The following is a 19,607-nucleotide window of genomic DNA, read 5'->3' as shown; positions in this document are numbered from 1 at the left end:
CATAAGGGAACACAACTGGCATGTGGGTGGGGAGAAATAAGATTTGAGAGGAATGGAAGGTTATGCGTTGGCTGTTTAGAACTAATTGTACATTTTGCTCTGGTGTTGTCATTTCAGGTATCATCCCTTGGAATGCTGTACCAGGCAGGGCTTGTGGTCCAATTTTAGAGAACATCTGCAACACAAATGAGGTACAATAACAAACTACAGGGCTATTGCAGAAGCCAAAGAAAGTCATATTGGAAGATAAATGCGTTTTTCAGAAGCCTCTACTAACCTGCCAAAACCACCATCTATGCAACAATGGCAAATATCAATATTGTTAACATCTTTCTTCCTGCTATCCAAAGCCAGAAAAAAAATTGTTCTCTAACATTTTTTCAAAGTCTTCTGGGCTATCTGTTCTGTAAATAACCAGTAATATGAATAGAGCACTAAAGAAAAAAAAATAGTTAAAAAAATTGGCAGTGTTAAGAGTTCTGCATTGAAATGGCTTGTATTTTCCTCTAATCATTAAAATATTTGTTTTAATCTCTTCTCTTCTAGTTCTACATGTCCTATCACCTGTTCATTGTGGCCTGTGCTGGAGCTGGTGCCACTGTCATAGCCCTGGTGGGTAATATCCTGCATATTTCTAATGACACTTAACACACTCCTTTCAGCTTTTAACAAGATATTTTAAAACATTAAACACCTTGAAAACAGTGATACTTCAAATAAAATGGAGTGACCTGTTGCACTTAAGCTTCTAGAATAGTCACCAATATTTAGGTGCATTGCACTTCAATGTAGCTTTCTTAAATTAGAACATCCGTCATAAAGGCAAGCAAACTTTGAGGGGATAGGACTTTGAACAGAACTTTGCTTATTGCAACTCTTTTAATAGCATTTGATAAATTACTCCATTTGTAGTTTGCAATTCCAGTTTGACTCCGGATGGAGCAATGCCCAACTCTGGTCATTTCAAGCCAGAAAAATCCCAAATTCTGGCCATAAGAAGTTGGGTTTTTTATTTTTTGGAAATAACCAAACTTCTTGACTCTTTTTTTCTTCTGAAATATCCTGCGTCTGGGATTTTTAAACTTGAGCCATCTGTCTCCCCAGTCCCTCCCTTTTTTTTTGGTTTGCAGTGAAGGGTAGTATGTAAACCTGTTACTCTGCTTGTCTGAACCTAGGAAACTTGGGGTCAGGTCACTGGTACTGGGCCTACAAAAGCTACTTAGGCAGCAAGTGGAAACGTAGCTACTAACAAGATGGCATGTTTCACTTGTTTTCTTACAGTAAGGGACTATTGAAGCTATCAACTTTTAACATCGCATTAGCCAAATTCAGGGGTAATATTCACTATTCTTCCACTGTCTCTGCCCCGAGGCCAGACTGTAGATTATATCTAAAACTGAGTAGCAAAATATTTGCTTAGTACAAGTCTTGAATCATCATCTGAGACAGTTATGTCTGTCATAGAATTGATCGAAAAATTGCCCAAGAGGGCTTGAGCCGTCATCTTATTGTATCTTACTCTCCTCTATTTTGTTCTTTTCCACCAGCTGATCTACATGATGGCTACCACATATAACTATGCTGTTTTGAAGTTTAAGAGTCGGGAAGATTGCTGCACTAAATTCTAAATTGCATAAGCCCAGTAAAGAGCTGCATGCGTAGCCTGAAATACCACTGACACTCTAGACTAAGAGTCTAGCTTTTCAATTTTGTTACAGTAATTTGTAAATAGCTTCAGTAAGCATCGTTTAGCATATCAGATTAATAAAATGACTTATTGTATATGAATCTTGATGTGGATGAGATCTGGCTATTTTCTGAACATTGAGAGGATTCAGTTACTTTACTTGTTGCAAATCATCCTCTGAAGGCAGGAGTTATTAAATGAAAGACATCCTAACAGTTATCTCTCAAACAAATTTTTAAACAGCAGTGATTGATTAGTTATTTTTCTCTCTTCTCTGCACTAATTTCAGTAGTAAGAATAAAGCATATATTATAGATGGTCTGCAAGGGACCACGTTGATTAGAATAGTGCCAGTACATAGCTGTTTGACTGACCTACAGTACCATGTGTTTACAAATCTTTTTTTTTTAAAAAAGACTCCCTATACATGTGCCCGTATTTCCAGTGTATGGATGACATAGTCACAAGGTACAGCCTATTAGTGAGGCTTTAGGAAACTCTACAAGAATTGAAACTTCAATCTAAATTTTCAAGTAACTGCCAAATCATGCTTTCTCTGGGAAAAGAAAATACCATTCTATAGCACTGCGTAAAACAATCACTTTCCTTTTTGGACCCCAAACTGACTGTAAGAAACAGCATTTAGGTAATTTCTGTGCTGGTACTGTTTTATGAAGTAGTAACTGATTTCTCAGTAGCCAGATCTCAAAATATAAGTTTGACTGTATGCAGTTTCACTTCTCATAGACCAACACTATTGAAAAGGCACAAAAGAATCAAGGTGTTTTCAGCTGTAGATTTTTCTTGCATGAAATTTGGTGAAAAGATGGCAAAAGATTTTTACTGTGCAAATTGAAACAATTTCTATATATGCTTAAACTTTACCTGAAAGTAGAAAATGGGAGTTTAAAAAAAAAAAGGTTATAAAAATGCCACCACTAAGATTTGTTAACTCAGACTGCATGCTTTTACTTATCGTTTCGGACTCACGTTTCCTAATTTAATTTACCCATGTTAAAATGTAGCTTTTTATCATTCATAGTAAATGTTTACAAGTTTAGGCTTCTTTGGGGGGGTTGAATGGGACGGGAGGGAAATCTCACCAGAATCTTTGCACTACATGTGTTTAAAGAAAAACACCACAAACTTAAGCATCAGTTGACTCTAAACTTCAGAGTATATATTTGCCAAATGCAAAAAGCTGCTTATATTTTTGCTTCTTTTTTTCCTGTATTGCATTTTAACAGATCAGTAAAACTCTTTAGCTCATTTTTACTACTTCTGCATACTAACACTCTCTAGCTAGCTTTTAATAAGCAAACTAGAAGCATGCAAAATTCTAGAAGTCAATTGAAATGAGCCTCTGTGCTGTTTAATAGCAGATTGCTTATTAATGTAGAATAACTTTTGTTTAATGAATGTCTTAATCTCACTAGCAGCTCGCTTTGCCTCTTGACATGCTCACTAGCCATCATGCTCACCCTTCTCTTCCAGATCCACTTCCTCATGATACTGTCTTCTAACTGGGCCTACTTAAAGGATGCAAGCAAAATGCAAGCTTACCAAGATATCAAAGCAAAAGAAGAGCAGGAGCTTCAAGATATCCAGTCTCGGTCAAAAGAGCAACTCAATTCATACACATAAAAGTTTGCCAGAGTAATTCAGCAGAAGAATTTTGTAGTTCTTACAAATCGTCAAACAGCTGCTCCACAGTACAGATGTATGTCTACCAAACAATCTAATACAGAAGTGTAAAAACTTCATATTCAAGCTCCTGGAACATGTTCAAAGGGAAACCTTCCAGTGGGTAACCTTCCTTTCTTTAGTACAGATTTAAGAGGTTTCAGGTCCAGCCATTTTAAAAGGCAACACTTTGTAACAAGTGACCAGTCAGTCATCCTTTTGAGACTCTTGGTATTAATTAATTCTTGTGGCCTAAAGCTCATCCACAAAATTGTAGTGGGTGACCCAAAACAGCAAGTAGCAGGAGATTTATGGCCATAAATAACTGCACAGTTATGAGATGTGATAAAACAATTATCCCAGTTCTATACCAAATGAAACTGTTGCTAGCTCATCAGATTTCTCATAGCGCATGTTTATTTACTGATACAATCTCAGCATGTAATAAACCAGCTGATTCATTAAAGGGCAAGTGTATGTATAACTAAAAACACTTTTTTATGGGCTGAAGCCCAGAAGTCCATTTTCAGAGCCACATCTTTTTCAATAATGCTATAATGAGCCACTGTCATTCTACTGCACTTACCATCTGTGTAAGCTGGGTAATTGCTCAGCTGCTCCAAGTTTTAATTATTTTTATTAATTGATGGATCGATCTGTTGATGGACTGCAGATGCCTGTCAGGATAATGATCCCCTTCTTTGAAAATAAATGTCAGCTTTGCCTTAATATTTATTTTCTATAAATGCCTTAGCATTTATATAGTAGCAGGAGACCATTATCTGTATTAAGCAAAAAGTGTTACCTTATTAAAATGAAACTGATTTGACTATTCCAAATGAGCAGACTAGTGAATTTGCAATGTTTCATATAAGCTATTAAAAAAAAAATACAGCCATAAAGCAGACCACTGGTCAGCCACCTTTCTCTACTTCGGTGCTTAAGTTTATAGCCAGTGCTTATTCATTTTCTCTTTATAAATCACAAAAAGCAAGTGTGGTCAGCAAAAAATCGGGGGCCATGTTAAAGTCATTTCCCATAGCAGTCTGCCTTCATTTTGTTTTTTCAGAAACATTCAGTGATATCTTGAGTATTAGTAATGGGTATAGTTGGTGTGTTGTTCTTTACAAAATATATATAAGTATGGGGGAAAAAATCCAGTATCAGTCATTTGAAAAAAAATTAAATGGTAAAGTCAAGTTATATTCCCATGTTAAGTTAATGTGTGGGTTGATTAGTTTTGACTGTTGGCTGAATATTAAAATAAAAAAGAAGCACAAATTTGTTTAGTTAAGTCAACACTAAGATGTGGACAGACATTTTTCAAGTATTACCTTACAGTTAAATTTTTTGGTTAAATGCCTAAAAGTCTAATTTGTCAGTTTTTTAAAAAGGGGCAAAGTGTATGTAGAGCAGATGACAGTGTAGCCTACTGTTTGTTTTGCCTGTTGCATGAAAGAGAAACATTTCTACAGCAATGCAGGTGATGTTCTAGCCCAGTGTTTGCATAAGGGTAATGGAGGCAGTGTCTTAAAGCCTAATTCTTTTCTAGTTCGATGTAGCTATTACTGGGAGTTTTCTGAAGTTTTGTTTAAGTAGTCTAATATTTTTATGTAAAGAGCATTAAATTTTGCTATGTATAAATTTTTGTAACCTAACAGTGAATCAATATTTTCTATCAGTGCCAAGGGCTTCCTGTAGCTATATCCAAGTGTTACAATAAATATTTGTAGATAATAGACACACCACTTGTCTACACTTATTTTAAGACTCTTTTTAGATAATTATAGCTATACAAACAATGAGTTACTTTATTTGGATGAATTCTACATCTTAGGATGAACTATCAGAGATAAATTCAAAAGATGTGAGTAAAAAATTCAATATTTACTGAATATATCACCAGACTGGGGAGAAATGGTACCAGGACTCTGCTTCGAGGTGGCATACCACAGGCTGTAGATGATTCCATTGTGATAATAGCCCACAACTGCTACAGCATTTTAATGAACAAATTCAAGTCGCCATGTACAATGAAGTGCTTTTCATAAGTTCTTAAAATCAAACTAATATCTTGGGCAGTAAACATATAGGACAGAAGACCATGTGCCTGCCGTAATTTCTTTTTCTTCCTATTTGGTTCTTGAGCGTTATATAAGATGGGAAATGTCCCTACCTCTCAATGCTCAGCTGCTATCCCAAAGCACGCTGAACACACATTGCAGGGCTCTGCTGTGAAGTTACCTATACATATTCTCTTGAGCTAAATAATTTCTCTGCCTTTAACTTTTTTTTTAGTAAATGACATTTCTTTCTATTCGCTTTTTTTAAAGGGATACAAACTTAAGTATGGCCAACTTGACTTCCCACTAGTGACTGTGGCTGAATGAAGAATCAGTCAATGTTTGGATATTCATTATTACAACTCATGTACTCAGTTTTACAGAAAAAGATTGCTAGCCCTGCAACCGCTGAGAGTCAAGCTAGGATTTCCTCCTTGTTATATGTTATCAGTAACCATGACCCAAATCAAGTACACTACTAGTTGCACCTTCACTGTACCTACTGTATAGTAATGTGGTTCTCAAACTTATTTGATTATGCCCCCCTTCTTTGTGGCTGTAGTAGTTTACACCTCCTGCCACACAAGTACATACACAAATCTATGCAGCAGCAGTGCTTCAGTTGAGGTATTTTGTTTCTGTTGCACGAGTGAGCCAACAAGCCATTGTAATAAGAGCAAAAGCAAAACTGCGATTGTGGTCCATACTTACAATTAAATGCACACACCACATCATAGCAAATGGATTGAGATGACCACAATGGTCCTCTCTGACCGTAAGTCTATGAAGGTAAAGTTTGTACCGCATTATACAAAGTTGTTGTCGTCTGCACAAAATGCACAGCACTAACTGAGGACCTGATCGATCTGGAGAAGTCAGCTTTGCTAGTTATTTATTGCTGGTGGTAAAATGTGTGCAGTAAGGGGATTTTTCCCCCCCAAAAAAAGTCTCATTCTTTCTCCCCCAGAATATGTTCTCTGCTCCCCAGTTTGAGAACCTCTGGAGTAGTACATATTGCTGCTTTAAAATATTTACCCACAAACCAAAGAGTACTTCTATATTACACAGATTACCAATTGGAAATTCTGTACCTCAATAATGAGAACTTCGCAGAGCACAGGTGACACATTTTATTATAAAATACCAGAACAGTCTAAAATGCAAACCTAAAAAAATGTAGAGGATTATGACAGTCGTGCTCGTACCCTCTCTCCTATGGAATACTTAAGATACCAGCAGCGAAACAGTAAGAAGCTCACCTTTTAAAGTGTATTTTTCTCCCCCCCCCCGCCTCGCCTCTTGCTGCTGCTTTAGAAAAGTACTTAACAAGAAACAGTTATCAGGTATCTATCAATCAGAATGCATTAAAATTTTTAATCATAATTGGTATCTGAGTCCTTGTCTCGCAGATAGTCATCTTGACATGCCATTTGTGAAACCAGCAATATAAGCATGCTGGAAAAGACACTCACTTTCAAATCTACTTTGTTTGAATTTTCATTTAATCTTTAAAAAAACTCTTCTCTTAAGGCAGGATTGTATTTTTTAAAAGTCACTTAATTTATCTGAAAAAATGTTGAACTGCTTTACATCCTAATAGAATAGGCACCTTTGCTTTTCAGTCACAGCCCAGAGCTTTTTCATGAATACGAAAACAAACATACTTTCTGATCAACAGGCTGCAGTGATTCCTAGAATATTTTGTGAAGATATGGGAAAGCTTAAAACACACAGGTTAGGCCATGCACTTATGGTTTTAGCAGCTGTTAGTACTATCAGTCACAGTAGATTTGTCTAAAATTACTCATTTGGGATAATGTCTTTCTTTGTAAAAGGCTAATTTTTTTTAATATGAACATGTTAAACTTTAATTCTGATCCTCAGCTGAAACCATTGTGCATGAAAATATTCAGTTCTGGTGGTGTAGTGACTGTTTTACATAACTTCACACCATCTTCCAAGGTGCTGGTCATTAGGAGATAATAGCTGCTATTCACCAGAAGTCTTCATCCAGTTCTCCATGAGAGACGCCTGCAGCACTAAATGTGGGATGGAAGGGGAAAGGAATTATGAATTAGTTCTGAAGCATTCTTCTACCTGAAATTTACTCCTGGGTCTAAACAGTTTCCCTTCCTACTAGAAAGTTCCACTTGCCTGAGATTTAAGAAGGGACAACCTCCTACCTCTGGCTTTACAAATCAGCCTTTCAAATTACAGTGACATCGTCAATAGTCCCAGGCAGTAAGTGGATTCTTGAAAATTAGTATCAGTGTCTGAGCATAAGCTTCTGACACTGAAATCATCCTATCAAAAAATAAGAGGGTACTGATTTGTGAATCAGAGAATATCAGGGTTGGAGGGGACCTCAGGAGGTCATCTAGTCCAACCCCAACTAAATCATCCCAGCCAGGGCTCTGTCAAGCCTGACTTTAAAAACCTCTAAGGAAGGAGACTCCACCACCTCCCTAGGTAACCCATTCCAGTGCTTCACCACCCTCCTCATGAAAAGGTTTTTCCTAATATCCAACCTAAACCTCCCCAACTGCAACTTGAGACTATTATGCCTTGGTGTGTCATCTGCCACCACTGAGAACAGTCTAGATCCATCCTCTTTGGAACCCCCTTTCAGGTAGTTGAAAGCAGCTATCAAATCCCCCCTCATTCTTCTCTTCTGCAGACTAAACAATCCCAGTTCCCTCAGTCTCTCCTCATAGGTCATGTGCTCCAGCCCCCTAATCACTTTTGTTGCCCTCCATTGGACTCTCTCCAATTTTTCCACAGCCTTCCTATAATGTGGGGCCCAAAACTGGACACAGTACTCCACATGAGGCCTCACCAATGTCAAATAGAGGGGAATGATCACATCCCTCAATCTGCTGGCAATGCCCCTACTTATACAGCCCAAAATGCCGTTGGCCTTCTTGGCAACAAGGGCACACTGTCAACTTGTATCCAGCTTCTCGTCCACTATAACCTCTTGATCCTTTTCTGCAGAACTGCTGCCTAAGCCATTTGGTCCCTAGGCTGTAGCAGTGCATGGGATTCTTCTGTCCTAAGTGCAGGACTCTGCACTTATCCTTGTTGAACCCCATCAGATTTCTTTTGGCCCAATCCTCCAATTTGTCTAGGTCCCTCTGTATCCTATCCCTACCCTCCAGCGTATCTACCACTCCTCCTACTTTAGTGTCATCGACAAACTGGCTGAGGATGCAGTCCACTCCATCCTCCAGATCATTAATGTTACATTGAATAAAACTGGCCCCAGGACTGACCCTTGGGGCACTCCGCTTGGTACCAGCTGCCAACTAGACCCAGAGCTGTTGATCACTACCTAAATGCAGATAGATAATACACTGTTTTTGTTAGATGGAGATCCCTTATTGTCACCATTCATGTACAACCTTACGTAACACAGTGTTCAGCATGTGAGAGGGGAGAAATATAAACTGTCTGCACTATGTGCTAGAGATGTAATTTCCTTTGCTAGTCTACACATGCTTGTGCTAGCTCACATTGACCAATATGAGTATAAATAGTGCAGCTGCAGAAGCCTGGGTAATGGCACCGGAGATTGGGTTAAGCTGGTCTGGTCAAGGCAGGGTATTTACCCACCAGTTTCAGGTGGATTTCTATGTGCCTCCGCTGCCAGAGAGAGCTAGCACAAGCAGGGAAAGTCACACCAGTACCTTGTAATGTAAACACTGCTACAGTAAAGAAGACACACTTTAGTTACAACTTACAAATTTAAATTATGCAATAAATGTTTATCTTCTTGAGTAAATGTATCTTATTAAACCATTTAAACTTCTACTGAAACACTCCAGCTATATCTGCTTTTTTTTGTCTGTACCAGAGTTACTCCAACTTCCAATGATTTCAATGGAAAGACCATCATCATAGGTGAGGCGCAGAAGCATTAGCAGAAAAAGCATTAAAATACCCTCTAGTTTTAGCTAAGCATATAACAACCAATCATTGGGAAGCAGGGATAGTTCAAAATTTACTTCAGCAATTAGCTCTTTATGTAAAAATTCAGACAAGCCCATCCACTCAAGCATAACATTCCACCACTCTTATTTGCAATTAAAAAAAAAACAACCCACAGATCTAATAGATGGAATGAAAAAATGGGCTTTGTGGGATCGCTTAGGAACCTGTGTAATGGGATAAGGAATCTTTACACATCATTGGCTCAGAACTGAAGTGAATGAGTTTTTATTTTCCAACAACACTTTCCTGGTCTACCTGAAATAAATTGTTAATCACAATCCAGTGCCAGAACGAGCAAATATAAACATAACCAAACCTAGTCTGCCAATTTGGCACTCTCGTTTGTTAGCCTTGCAGAGCTGTTAGGCAATAAGAGTGTCATTAACCCACAGGAATTCTCTCAAGCTCTGGGCAATGTGGAGGTTGTGCTGCTGCTGTCTCATCGATGAAGGGCTAATCAGCAGGGCTATCTCCCTTGAATACAGTTGCTTAACATCATTGTAAATTGGGGTGTTTGTAATAATTTCTTCACCCAAGAGAAGAGGGCTGCATTTTTCTAAGGGAAATTAAAGAAAAAAACTAGTCTTCTTTACTTACAAGGATATCTAACTTCAGCATATTCCTTTTAATCTACTTGTTCAGGAGAAAGGTTTGTCTGAAAGTTATGTATGAATTTCATTTTAAAAGGCAGACAAGTTAACTATAAATCAAACCACAACTATCACATTAATAAAATGAGTCATATTTTCAAGTAACTGAAATACGATTTCTGTGACTCCTTCGTAATTAATAATACCTTAGCTTTAAATAACAATTGTATCCAGCCTGACCTGTCATCTTTTTCACTAGACAGAAGTCTCTCTATCAGTGATACTTCTTCCACTTCCTCTTTTTTGGAGCTCTGGCAGACAAGAGAAAAGCATTAAATTTGGTTCTTTGGCCTAACTTTACAAACATCGTAGTACTTTTGTAGCATATGATCTTACAGAGAGCTTAAGCACGTAGCATTTGTTCACAACAATAGTTTATCTATTTATGTAGTTTCATGCACACCCCAGGACTTTTTAAATAATGTCTTATAGAAGAGCAAGCACATTGCCAGCAATATGGTATTACATCCCAGAAGTAATGATGTTTGGGGATACAAAATGTGAACCACTTCTGAAAAGAAACTTATAAAATAATTTTATTACATAAAAAATGGAATTTTTTATGACAATCCACTAACTGGAATGCTTCAATGGAATTTTTTTAAAATTACATAGTTACTTGTTCTCTCAGGGCTAAATGTCTAATTTTTGACATCCATTCATCTGGAAGCTATTTCACACCTGCAATTTTTGTGCATGTAGAGGCAAACCCAATTTCTGCAGAAATGGGTTGTGGAAGTATAAATTCTATCGTGTGTTATGTGCATTATGCATACCGACTAGTGAACATGCGTTATGTATACTGACTAGTGAACGTGCAAGAGGCGGTCCCTCTAAAAATTAGGCCCTCAGTTTTAACTATCCTGTTTATATACAAAATTTTGAAACCATTAATTTCTAACTACACTAAATACACATGTTCTGTTGTTCTGTATTACTGTTTGACATGATGCAATATAGCTGGGCACAGCCTTATATAAGAAATGTAATCTTGTCGTTCCCACATAACCTAGGCAAAACCCCTTGGGAAGACAGATCTCCAGCAGTGAACATTATTATAAACTTGCTCCTCTTCTCACAATTTGTTACTCTAACTTTCACACTGAAAATGAAGACGACCAAATTGAGTTGACAGTATTCTCCACCTCATGATCCATGGATATATTGTAATTCAGACAAAACATTGTCCTCGAGAGTCACACTTTGAAATCACCTTTTTACTGCCTACAAGTTTTGGTATATCACCTTGTCTGTCAGCTCCTGCTCTCTGCTCTGCTGTATCAGTTTCATGTATTTTTCTAGTGGATTAGGACGAGGGTCACACAGATTGTCTTCTGCATCAGGATTACTGATTTCTGACTCTTCCACTTCACGGTCTGTCTTCTTGTCTTCTTCTTCTTCTTCACTTTTCAACGAATCTTGGATCAACTTCTAAAAAACACAACAAAAAAGCAACACACTTAAAACTGACCAGTCAGTTCAAAAATATTTCAATCAGGTTTTAACTCAACATGTTTATATATGAAGTTCTGTACATTGCCAGTCTAATCTAGTAATCTGTGCTCCAGTCTGAATGGAGTGTTTAATGTGACATGTACCATATTGACTCACACTTTTGGGATAGGCCAGATCATGCAATCCTTGCTCAGGCAAAGTCCATTGTAGTCAATGGGAGTTTTACTTAAGCAGAGACTGAGGGACTGGGTATTAGGTATCACATTATTTTTTCATTCAGTTTGTTCCAATCTGGGAGCCAATTTAGAAAACAGTCTCTAGCTTTGGCTGAGAATAAACCAAACCCTGTCCATGTTGAAACCAATGCCACCCAATAGTATCACATATTAACATGAATTACTGGACAGCAAGCTTTTAATCTGAGGAGAAATTTTAGAAACAAAGTTTAGTTATTATGTAGCTACAGAACTATTATAAGTGAGAGTAAATCCAAGCTAAACTATTCTATGTTAAATTCACATAGAAAAAACAATGTAGGAAGTCATCTAGAATTGCTATGGGGCTTATTTAGTTTAAATTATATGGTATAACAAAGTTGCATTCCTGTCAGAAATTAAAATATTACATCACCATTTCTTCATTCAGTTTTTCTAGTTCTCTTTCCTCTCTTTCCAGTGCTTCCTGCCTTTCTCTCTGCCTTCTTTCGTCTCTTTGTCTCCTTTCTTCTGCCCATTTTTTCTCATTTTCTTCTCTTTTCTGTTCTTCAGACTGGCTTTGATCAACCACTGCTGAGACAAAATTATTTCGGTGCCATTTGACATTCACAGTGCTGTAATCAAGATTTGCAAGTGGTGGCTATTGAAATAAAGCGTGACATGCAGCGTGGTAATACAGTGAGTGAATTGGCAGTTCCAGTTGGGAAAGATGGAAAACAGACAAACAATTAAGCAGCAAATTGATTATGTAACCGTTTCTGTATGGCATCTATAATAAACCTAAAAAACCTGGATGTGCAGTTTATACATGTACCATGTAACATATTGTTAATTTGAGCTAATTTAGCAGGCAATTTTTTTTTCAGTTATTAGGTCTTCTTATCTTGCTGGTTACACCATGAAACTCCAAGAATTAAGCCAAAGAGATAGGACAGTTTTATGATTAAAGCAGAGGAGAGGGAGTCAGGAGACCTGTGCATAATTCCCAGCTGTGCCACAAACTTCCAGAGTGACCTTGGGCAAGTTATTTGAGCCAATTTTTTCAAATCTGGACGACTAACCTAAAGTAGATGAAATCTATATTTACAGTAGGCTTCTAAATAAGTGACCTGTCTTAGAAGCGGTAAACACACACAGCTCCCACTGAGGTCAATATGGATTTAGAGATGCCCGAGTTTTGGTTCTAAGTAGGAAAATGTTAACCTGAGCCTCTCCGTGCCTCAATTTCCTGATCTATAAAACAGAGATGATACTACTTGTCTTCCCCATAAGGATGCCACAAGGTTTAATTCTTTAGTATTTGTAAAATGTTTTAAGATATTTGGATAGAAGAGGTTACAAAAATATGAAGTATTATAAAATAGTTATTTAGGAAAAACTATCACAGCACATAAATCTAGTTAAACCGGTGGAGTTTAAATGCTAAGACCATTTACTTCTATAAAGTAGTAATTTGTTACATGCACAAAATACCAGAAGCTGTTTGAAGCTAGAAAGCCTTCTGCTCACAACACCACCTTTGGGTAAGACTTGAAAACTACCTTCATACTAAGCAAGCTGTCCCAGACCATTATATGTACGAAGCATTGGAGAATTAAGCGTGCTGCATTTAAACCATCTTTGTGTGTCAATCTCTTAAGGTTTTATACTGACACCCTTTACAATAGTGATTATATACTGAGTGAATTGGTAAGCAAGACAAATCAGCAAATGCAGACACACATTAAGGGAAACCTTGAAGAAAGCTCCCTAAAGAAGCAAAGATCATGAAATTAATACTGAGGCCAAAAAAAAGAAGTCTCTTCAGAACCCAAAAAGTAAGCTTAAAAAGATTAAATTAAAACAAAATTAACAGAAGTACTGGTGAAAATCATCATCCTACAGTAAGTCAAGAATTAACAAACAAAGATGTATTCCTTCTTCTTTAGTACCTAAACACTAGCTTTGAGAAAAGTTTTCAACCACTTCAATACAGGTTTCTGAGCTGAGAACTCACTTAAATCCTGCTGTGAAGTGGCTGTTGCTGGCACAGCATTTGTGACATTGCTCCCATTGATGCTGTCTCCCGATGGATGTGACACATCACTTTCGAGCTGCTCTGGAATGTCCCCTTGATCTGGAGAAGAAGTTTGAACAATGGCCTCATTATTCTGTAATTATAATATGGGGCAAAGGAATGGACACAAAGTGTGGGAATGGCTGGGGTAAGAATACATAAATTTAAGCCATTAATTAAGCACTCTCCCGTCCAAACTCAACCATTTAACTGAAAATTAAGAACTATCAAGTAGGCTGCACTTGCTACTTTAATCATAATCATGGCATTGTCTGGCTTTGAAAACTAGTGGTAACACGTGTTTACTAAAGCTACTGGCACAACTGAAATCAATGTATACTTGTGAAATATAAGATTTAAAAAATGCCTGTTCAACCTTAATTAGTCACACTTATGTGTAATACATTATGAGATAGTCTTTAATTACACGATCACATACAGTTTTTTCCACAGGACCCATCTCATTCAGGATGAAAGCTGCTCATTAAGTGAACACCAATATTTTTTCCTCATTGTTCAATGTATGGTCCCAGGCCTTATTTATTACACACTATTCAAACCCTTCTCTTGAAGACAGAAGTATTCATTTCCTCATTGGCTTCTCTATGGTGCTCATTCCTATAGTATCTGAATGTTTCACAAATAATAATGAATTTATTTTCACAAGACCATTGTCAGGTAAGGGGGTGGTATCCCCATTTTACAGATGGAAAACTGAGGTACAGATAAAGTCAGAAGTATCCACTAATTTTGGGTGCCCAATCTGAGATACCTAGGTCATTGGATTTTCATGGAACGTAGCATTATATCGCTTTTTATATGTTCCAAGCACTGCTCTCACTGACTTCAGCTGCAAATGTGTGTTCAGCACATCTGCAAGTCAGACCCAAATGTTTCAAGCAAGGTATCCAGAAAAAGATGAACATAAACCAAACTTTTGACAGGTAGTCTGTTAGGTGACTTGCCTAGCATCACATAGGAACTCTGGAATTCAACTGCCTTAATTACAAGACCTTCCTTTCTTTTTCTACAATCCCCTGCCTCACTTACTACACACCTTCCAACTACTGCAACAAACGAGGCAGAGGTCTGTCACACAACAGCCTTCTTTGCTACACAACCCTGATCCATCCACACAGCAGATCTACCTGGTGCACTGAATGAAACAGGCATCTTGTGGAAAAAATAGAATGTGATTACATAATTAAAGACTGTCTCATAATGCATACACACAAGAGGATAATTTTCCAAAAACTTTTCCTCCTGAAGCACACATCTCGCACAGAAAATTCCTTCGAAAATATTTAAAGTTTGGCAAAGTTATAAGCAACTGAAAACAGGAAGTCTCAGGCAACCTTAGTAATAGGTATTCATAAATTCTAACGCCAGAATGGACCATTGTGGTCTAGTCTAACCTCTTGTATAACGCAGGCTCTAGAACTTCCCCCAAAATAATTCCTAAAGCATATCTTTAGAAAAACTTCCAATCTTGATTCACCAGTCTCGTGTATAATGACGCACAATTCTCATTCTTTTTCATGTACATCAGATAACCAATCATATGATTAACATACTCAAAAGCATCTGTTGGGGGTTTTTTTGGTTTTCTTTTAAATTAGTTTTAAATGATAACTTTGATTAATAATAAAGATATTACTTATTTTTCAGTCATTATCAACAATCACCATCAATATGTTGTTTTGTATACCCCATGCTTGAAACAGCAGAATTTCATGTGTGCAGACTGGCACAAGCAATGACGAAATAGCAAAACCATTTCTAATATTCTATGAGCAGAAAACAGTATTAACAAAAAGGTCTTTAAATAATCGAAGTCTAAAATGTCCATATATGTATAAACTATGCATATAAATGTATCAGAGTTCATATATTTGTAAAATCATAAAACACACTGCAAGAAGTATTAATGTCGTTCTTCGGTTACTAGATTTTGGATCCAGCTTCTAAAATCAGTCATCCACACAGAAACAGAAAACTAGAACATCAACAGTAATGTATTCACCAAAATAAGACACTAACTAGTACAGCAAGAATGATCTTTATTTGCAGCCAAAAAGCAACACCAATAACTATTTAGATAATAAAAAAAAATTATCTTGCTCTGTGTGCATCTTCATTCTTACAAGTGGGTAGAGAGTGCTAGAGAGATTTTTATTGCTATGAGTTTGGAATAATTGTGCTGTCATGGTAATTATCTCCATCAATGATGGAATTCATTTTAGGATGGACTGGCAGATGGGCATTTCTTGTCTCCTGATGTCCCCTGGCACCATGTGCTGATATAGCTGCTACACCCTCCTTTTTTTCCCTCTCCATTTTTGCTCTTCTCCTTTTGTCTTGGTCCTTCATTAACTACTTCCCCACTTTCTGTACTTCCCGCTTTTCCTTTTTTATTCCTTTTTGATTTTTATATGCTGTGGATAAGGTACGAGGTTAACATGAAATTGTATGATATGAGATGTTACTGGATAAGAGTTAAGCAAAATTGCATGATGGGGTATGTTACAGGACTAAGAATCACATGCTGCTGGGTGCACGGAGGTTTGGACTCCTAGTGGAACCCCCTCCCAGACTGCCTGCTTGGAATTCAGGGGAGGGAGGAGGGGCGGAGAGGGGAGGTGTTAATTCGAAAGGTTGTTTTTTTGGCTTCTGAGGAGAGAGGGAGCAGGATCAGCAAGGGGGATGCAAAGGTAAATTTTGATTAGGAAGGGAAACACTGCTAGGTTCTTGTAAGATTAGGCTTTCCCTAGTGCAGTGGTCCTCAAACTTTTTATATGCGCCCCACCCCCCTTAACTGTAACAATCTGTTCAAACACATCCACCGGAGCCAGGGCCAGAACCGTCGTTAGGAGCCATGGTCGAGGTCAAGGGTCGGGAGCCGGGTCCAGGAGCAGGAGTGGAGCTGTGGACGGACGTGTGGCTGGGGGTGGGCCCAGGGTGTGGCAGAGCTGGGGGCAGAGCGGGGCTGGGTGGTACACTCTACACATCCCCCACAGAGGCTGGGCCAACACCTGCCACATCCTCCTGAACATTCCTCTGTACTCCCCTAGAGGGATGTGCCCCAAAGTTTGGGGATCGCTGCCCTAATGGAGTAAGAAGTTAGGAAAAGCAGCCAGGATTGCCTGATATTTATTGAAAAGTGTTCTGAGAGGAAGTTTACAGGGGTAAAATGACTGTTCTAGTGCCACTGAGAAATTAATATGGAACAAGGTGTGTGCCCATGCAAAGGAAAGTTGGGGCATACGCTTTTCGTGTTTCTTCTCTTTCTGCTCCCTTCCTCGTTTCTGATAGCTCTGACACCCTGACATTAGTACCACCCTTTCCCTCCCTCTGCACAGCAAACAGGAGGCTCCCAGGAGCAGCTCCAAGGCAGAGGGCAGGAGCACCACATGGCAGTGTGAGAAGGGGCAGCTGAACAAAGGGACAGCCTGCTGGGCGGCTGCGGCACAGGGAACTTAGGGGAGCTGATAAGGGCTGCCAGTTCACTCTGGTTCCGAGCCCCCACCAACTAGCTCCAACGGGCTGCTCTTTCTGCAAGCAGCGGACAAAGCAGACAGCTGCCAAACAACATTATAAGGAAGCATTGCGCAACTTTAAACAAGCCTGTTCTCTAATTGATCAGCGATGTAACAACAAAACAACATTAACCGGGACAACTTTAAGTCAGGAGTTACTGTATTTAAAAATTGTACAAAGAAAACTAAATGGAATGAATTAAAACTGATGATTAAAATAACTAAAACTAAGAGGAAAATCCACAGAACAGTTACCCACTTCATCAACTCATCACTGAACATAGCCATCATGTCTGCCGTGGTAAACAGAACAACCTTAGAGATGTTTTATTTAGAGTTTAATACTGTGTTGATACCTAGGAAAGCAAGTAGGGAACTGTTATCTTTGCTCCATGTTTTATGACCCCAACAACAATGCATGAACAATGCATGAATTGAGACAGTGTGACACCTGAAGCTAATGCTAATGCTGATCTCTGCATCCATATCTTTAAGAAGTATTCTACCTTTAACTGGTGGTCCTTCTCCCTCTATTTCTTTCTGTTTGTCAACAGTGAGTATAATTTGCTACCCAATCATGCAGCTTTAATAACAGTTTTCTCCAGTCTTTATTAACCTAAACAACTGTGTTATCTGCAAATTCTGATACCTCAATATTCACCTTTTTCTCCACACAGAAACATTGTGTCATTGTAGTTAAGGTTGCACAGTTCTACTTGTATACTATTTTAATAAATAATAATAATAATAATATCCAAAAAGCTTAAACTGAAATCTCTGACATAACCTAAACTTGTCTTGTAACTTCTCCATCATGATATATTAAACAACATTTGTTTCTAATATAGATCCCTCAAGCACCTCTTGTTAACCCTTTGCTAATTTTAGGTTGAAAGGAATGGTTAACCTTAAGGAAAATAACCAGATCATCTACTCTTTCTATATACTAAGTAACTGTCTGAAAAAACACACTGAAGCTTACACTTAAGAGAAGAATTATGTTCTTCGAGGTCCTCATATGCTAGCTTCTCTGGCTTTGAAGAGTCATTGAAGTCCTGATTATCAGCTTGCTGTTCATGAAGACTGAAAGTGGGGAGGAAAAAGAACATGAATTAAAAGGTTTAATAACCAAAACGTCAATTACATCAGCAGGTAAAGATTTGAATATAGTCTGTAGTACCTATGACTAGCTACAGACTAAGAAAATTGTAAAACCACATAAGCAAACTAACGTGTAAGTCAGAATTCACATGATATGGAATTTAAATACAGTAACCTAACCCTGACCACATTCAGGTATGAATGCAAGACTAAGCTCTTGGATAAGACCTTCCCCCTTCAGTCTCTCTACAAAACATACCCACAATTGGGAAGTGTGAAATACATATAAAAAGAAAGATATACTATGAAATGGAGTTGAAAACAGGAAGAGAAAACAAAAAACAAGAAAGAAGGCAAAAAGGATCACACATACAATGAGAGAGATTAAGAATTGCGCCCTTTTAACCACACGCAGTTTTGTAGTTTAATTTGTGTCCAGTGCTTGGAGGCCATGATAGTCCATTAGATTAGATAGCCTTTCATCCCTGAAACCACATTCTACAATCCTTCTTTGGCCCAATGGAAAATGAGTTCAGTGGTCTCTTTCTAACTGCTACTGGGGATTTGTCTATAACAGTATCGAGTATAATAAACCCAGTGTAACACAGCTAGCAATCTCTTCTCCAGAAAGTAGAAAGAGACCTGCAGGTTACAAATGAGATGCCCTGTAGCACTATGTGCAGAAGCTTGTCAGCACCTGGCTGTATTAGTCTTTCACTATAAGCACAAACATAAAATATTAATAAAAAGTCTAAGGAATAAGTTTTTTATGGGTGAGGAGAAAGAAGGATACATAAAATGTACAGGCTCTAAGAGATAGCCTAAGGGAAAAACACTCCTAGCAGTGTTGGGTCTGCCATTTCAGAAAAGTGGCTCAATACACAGAAAAACCCTGTAAATTACACACACCATCTACTGCTGTCAAATATAAGTGGTATTTCTAGAACTACATAATCTAGATGATGTACAATCACTATATAATCTATATTAAATGGTTTTGAATCTCTCCTTTAGAGAAATTTTTGTCTGTTGCGTATATATTATCTATCTAGCGTACAAGGACACATGCCACTTTGTATAATATTGCTAGTGTTATATCCTGTAGAAGTGTTAGGAAGGCATGGAATTCAATGAGACAGATTTAGTAAACAAAAGTAAGAGGTTTGTCTCA

At 37.9% G+C, this 19,607-nt stretch overlaps 2 protein-coding genes across 13 annotated transcripts in view; one reads left to right on the top strand and one right to left on the bottom strand.

Annotated features, from left to right (window-relative positions):
- GPM6B (glycoprotein M6B) overlaps positions 1-5,113 on the top strand; it is a 140,162-nt gene extending 135,049 nt beyond the window's left edge. For 4 of the 6 annotated variants that reach the window (XM_030573168.1, XM_030573195.1, XM_030573159.1 and 1 more), the window contains 3 exons: positions 118-191; positions 547-612; positions 3,182-5,113. In XM_030573168.1, coding sequence (XP_030429028.1) covers positions 118-191; positions 547-612; positions 3,182-3,331 — 290 coding nt within the window. In that variant the 3' untranslated portion in view covers positions 3,332-5,113. Of the gene's footprint in view, positions 1-117; positions 192-546; positions 613-1,547; positions 2,596-3,181 lie in introns of those variants that run through there. The other 2 variants (XM_030573177.1, XM_030573203.1) reach the window with 1 other exon arrangement.
- Positions 5,114-6,543: 1,430 nt separating this feature from the next.
- The window catches only part of OFD1 (OFD1 centriole and centriolar satellite protein), a 63,751-nt gene continuing 50,687 nt past the window's right edge, over positions 6,544-19,607 (bottom strand). For 4 of the 7 annotated variants that reach the window (XM_030572998.1, XM_030573044.1, XM_030572988.1 and 1 more), the window contains 6 exons: positions 18,318-18,418; positions 13,740-13,859; positions 12,159-12,316; positions 11,319-11,504; positions 10,220-10,324; positions 6,544-7,472 (listed from right to left, as the gene is read on the bottom strand). In XM_030572998.1, coding sequence (XP_030428858.1) covers positions 7,440-7,472; positions 10,220-10,324; positions 11,319-11,504; positions 12,159-12,316; positions 13,740-13,859; positions 18,318-18,418 — 703 coding nt within the window. In that variant the 3' untranslated portion in view covers positions 6,544-7,439. Of the gene's footprint in view, positions 7,473-10,219; positions 10,325-11,318; positions 11,505-12,153; positions 12,317-13,739; positions 13,860-18,317; positions 18,419-19,607 lie in introns of those variants that run through there. The other 3 variants (XM_030573018.1, XM_030573007.1, XM_030573035.1) reach the window with 3 other exon arrangements.

Source organism: Gopherus evgoodei, chromosome 1 (genome assembly GCF_007399415.2).
Source record: "Gopherus evgoodei ecotype Sinaloan lineage chromosome 1, rGopEvg1_v1.p, whole genome shotgun sequence".
Classification (NCBI taxonomy): domain Eukaryota; kingdom Metazoa; phylum Chordata; order Testudines; family Testudinidae; genus Gopherus; species Gopherus evgoodei.
This window is presented reverse-complemented; position numbering and strand designations above follow the sequence as displayed.